Source organism: Ceratina calcarata, unplaced genomic scaffold (genome assembly GCF_001652005.2).
Source record: "Ceratina calcarata isolate Rehan_Ccalc_2016 unplaced genomic scaffold, ASM165200v1 scaffold16.2, whole genome shotgun sequence".
NCBI classification, from domain to species: Eukaryota; Metazoa; Arthropoda; class Insecta; order Hymenoptera; family Apidae; genus Ceratina; species Ceratina calcarata.
The window spans coordinates 14,083-18,098 of record NW_017137284.1 but is presented as its reverse complement, the minus strand read 5'-3'; the positions used below and the strand labels follow the sequence as shown (position 1 = coordinate 18,098).

The 4,016-nt window shown below is 40.0% G+C and overlaps 1 protein-coding gene across 1 annotated transcript in view; it reads right to left on the bottom strand.

The window, feature by feature from the left end:
• The window catches only part of LOC108632529 (uncharacterized), an 11,323-nt gene extending 10,775 nt beyond the window's left edge, over window positions 1-548 (bottom strand). Inside the window, exon 1 of the mRNA XM_018037180.2 lies at window positions 230-548. Coding sequence (XP_017892669.1) covers window positions 230-548 — 319 coding nt within the window. The remainder of the gene's footprint in view (window positions 1-229) is intronic.
• Window positions 549-4,016: the final 3,468 nt, after the last annotated feature.

The following is a 4,016-nucleotide window of genomic DNA, read 5'->3' as shown; positions in this document are numbered from 1 at the left end:
CATGAACTTCTCTCTTTAGTTTGTGAGTTTCTTCTTCTTGAATTTGATGCCTACATCTACTTTTCTTTCTATTCTGTGTGCGACTGTTAATTATCTTTTTATTTTCTAAAAATGCTCGACTGATACTATTGAATATTATTTAAAGCAGATTTTTAAAACTGATACCAAAAATGTATTTTGGTTAAAAATCCGCAGTCTAAATATTATTAATGATTAAAAACCGACTCACCACGTTGTTTCTCGGGCTCGTGCTCGACGATGAACGCGGGCACGGCCGTGACCATTTGATAATCGGCCTCGGCGACGTCCTGCTCCTGTTCCTGTTTCACCGCGAGCAACGCTTGCATCGCGGTGGCGTCCCCGCAGCTCCTCCTGGAATACTTCGTCCTCGAGACCCTCAGCAGGGCGGCTGGGCTGATGTTCTGGCAGTTGTCCCGCGGCGGCGGTGTCCCGGTCCCCGGGGGCTCGTCCAGGGTCGCCGGGCTCGACAACGAAAGGGCGACATCGTCGGCGCTGTGGCGCCTCGACTTTGACAGCCGCTTAAACATCCTTTGACCTGGAAACCAAAATCAAATTCAGCTGTTACTTATGCTCTCATACAGTCAAATATGAGGAAAATCAGATTTCATTGCATCACCAAACTATCTGATTACAATTTACATAATGTTCTAGAGAATTAAGGTGCCACGCCAGGTCGATTTTCCCTAAAATCTAGTGAAATTAATTCTAACAAATCCTGAAATTAGCTTTACTTGTAATTTCATTACAAATATTTTGAAGGAAGAATTAATAAGAAACAATAAGTATGTATAATAAATTAACAAATCCTGTTGCATAATTTTATCTTCCTTTTATTTATTCAAAATTAATATAAATATTCTAAGTCCCTTCCTTTAATGAATTTTTTCCATCCAAAATAAAATTGATTAAAAAACTGGATCAAATAAAATTAGTACATCACACTATTTTAATACAAACAAAAAATAGAAGAAGGCAAGAGACAGGGTTTGATTACTGTTATGTTCGTTTAAAATCGATTTGAGCTAACGGTGCCTGGTGCCAATTGCGGGTCAAATTCTTTTCGGTTTAGCTCGCATCTAAAAAGTGATCGGGTCGCGTAAAAACCGTGGAGGCCGTATTCGTTACTGACGACGCAGCCGGACAATCCGATTCGAGTACGATTTACCGTTCAATCGTTCTGGGCGCAGCCGATACAGCTCCGCGGCTTTTTGCGATTCGATGAGGGCAACGATGAACTCGACGTAAATCACCGACCGATCCGAGCCAGTACGATCGAATCGCATTTCAATGGAACAATAACACATGTCTCGTATGCGTTCCACGGTTCAGCAAGTTTTTGAAATGGAAACAAACCGAGAGATAATTTTGTTACACGACATGTCCACTTGCTCATCGGTCTTTCACTGGGAAATGTTAATTATAATTTTTCCTGGTAACATCGTTTCCATCGAGAGTGTTGATTTCATTGATACACATTTAGGTATCGTAAAACAGTAATTTTAAACCATTGGAAAAAAATTGGAGATTCACTTAACGAGGCGATGGCATGCACAAATATACAGTAATAAATTTGTTTCGTTTGCTTGTACTGTTCCGATCGTTTCTCTTCTGCTCCGCGTCGTAAAGCTTAAGAGAGCAAGAACCTATTCAATGAACTTCGAAGATCGTGTCGAATGCAACGACCGGAGCAACGACGCATGCCGCCAACGCGAGTCGGGAACGATCCCAGAAAATATTAATGTCGTTTGCACGCCACTCTAATTAGAGTAAGTATCGCGAGAATCGAAAGGGGAATTTTATGGCGCGAGCAAAAACCGTGCGAGTGCATTAATTCGTTTTAAATGGTTATCCAGCAGAAGACTGTTCGTCAACTCGTTTACCCTAAACGAGCTACTCCACGGTAAACGACTGATTAAAACTCTTTTTTATGTACTTAAAAAATTCGTGTACAAAGAGTAAAACATATGAATAATAAATACACGTGATTTTTAAGAAGTGAAGAGAAGCTTTGAATGAACGATGGGGTACATCGAGTTCAAGGAATTCGAGATAAAAAGAGGACACGCTTTTTGTCAAATCGCTGAGTGCTGGGAATTACGCTGTTTTTCGATATTAAAAACGTTTTACCGATAAACTTTACTGAAAGTCTTCCGTTTTAAAACAAAAACGACCATCGATACGTTCACCACAAATTGCGACTAACGATCGGTAAAACGAAGAAAACGCTGAGAGGGAATCGTCGGTCGTTCATCGTTTCAGATTTTATACTGACTTTGTTGTGTAATAAGGAAGAACCGTGTAGCATCTCGGCAAACATTTCTTCATTGTTTTATAGTTCAAGAGATCACGCAGTTAAATCACGTTTTAAACATTCATACTTTCATGTGTAATCAAATAAAATTGCTTCCTTGAAATAAGCTTCGGATGAGCTTATAAGATAAATTGATATAGATTAGGGGTAAGAATAATAATAAGAAGAGGGATCAAGAGCAGGAGGTCAATAGCCAGGGAAAATCGTCTCGTGTAACAGTGCCATTATAGCGATCGGGTATTATTTTCGAATAGCAGTAGCCGGACCCGCGTGGAGAGCAATTAACTTCTCTCTCTCGCGGTCGACTGCGAAGGCCGCCTCGCTATTATTTATTTTCTCTCGCCCAAGGTCCCCTGGTCGCGGACTAATGCACCACGCGCGGTAGAAACAACCGAACGGAGCAAAACAGGCAGAAAGAGAGACCGACGGTGAACCGTCGTCTTTCTCGGTGTGAACGTCCCCGCTGGCCACCCTCCCACGCAACCCCATTCGCCTTATTCCTGTCCTTTGCTCGTTTCCGTTCCGCAGCTTTTGCTTCGGTTCAGAGCTGCGCCATATGGAGCTTTTACGTTCAGCCTGACTCAGCTTTTCCGTTTCTTCGTCGAATTCTTGACGATAAAATTTCACGCACACTTGCAAATATTCATCATATTAATATTTAGAAATTTACGCTATTATTAGGTTATTATTTATTATTATTATTGTTGTGAAGATAGTCTTATTAAATACCACACCATAAGGCAAGATATAATAGAATACATAAAAATATTATAAACATGTTATGTAATAGTTTAATAGAAATAAATGAAGTTTGTAGAGGAATGTAAGGTTGATGGGTAATGAATCATGAATTATGAACAATGAAATCATGAATGAAAAGTTTCGCTAGTGTGCGAGGGTATGGAATGATTAATTTTTCCATAATGTAGGCCAAGTCCTATTCTTAGGCTGACAAGGCTGGAATAAAACATTAACGAGTCAAGTAGACCATAATTGAGCTGACAGAAGACCTGAGAAGTATTTTCATAACGAAATGATAAACGACTTAAATCTTTACTTTCAACTAATTAATCAATCATTTATTAATGACAGTATGAGAATTTTATTTGATTTCGTTTAACGAGTTGTCTTTTCATTTTATTTAAACAGTTAATGTGTCTGAATGTAGTTTACATAAAATGGAGAGGATTGGACAATGCTGATTATAATGTTCGTATTTCGACGCGGTCAATTAGCTCGATGAACGAGAAGAAAGCGAACACCCTGCCGCGCCCTGGCCTCTCTCCTTTCTGATAGCCGTTCTCCGGCCGCGATATATGCGCCAGAGCGACGAAGCGAGGTTTTGCTCGTAAATTAACCGTTTTGCAGTGAAAGTGGCCTGATTTTATCGGAACGTCGCCGCTGTTCCTCGGAAGAGACTCCTTTCAACGCGATGATCACCGGCTCTTCCGTTTCTTATCCTGTCCCAGCCATCGTCTTAGAACTAATATTTCTTCGAAATTGAAATACGAAATTGAAGTGAAAGTTTTACGGCGAGGGAATTACTTTTTACATCGACCTGCCATCACATCGTCAGTATCAAGGTTAATGACGAGTGGCAATTAAAGACGTATAGGCTATATACTTAAACAATGCTAGCATATAGATTCCTATTACTATTAAAAAGCTACATGCAAAATTTTAA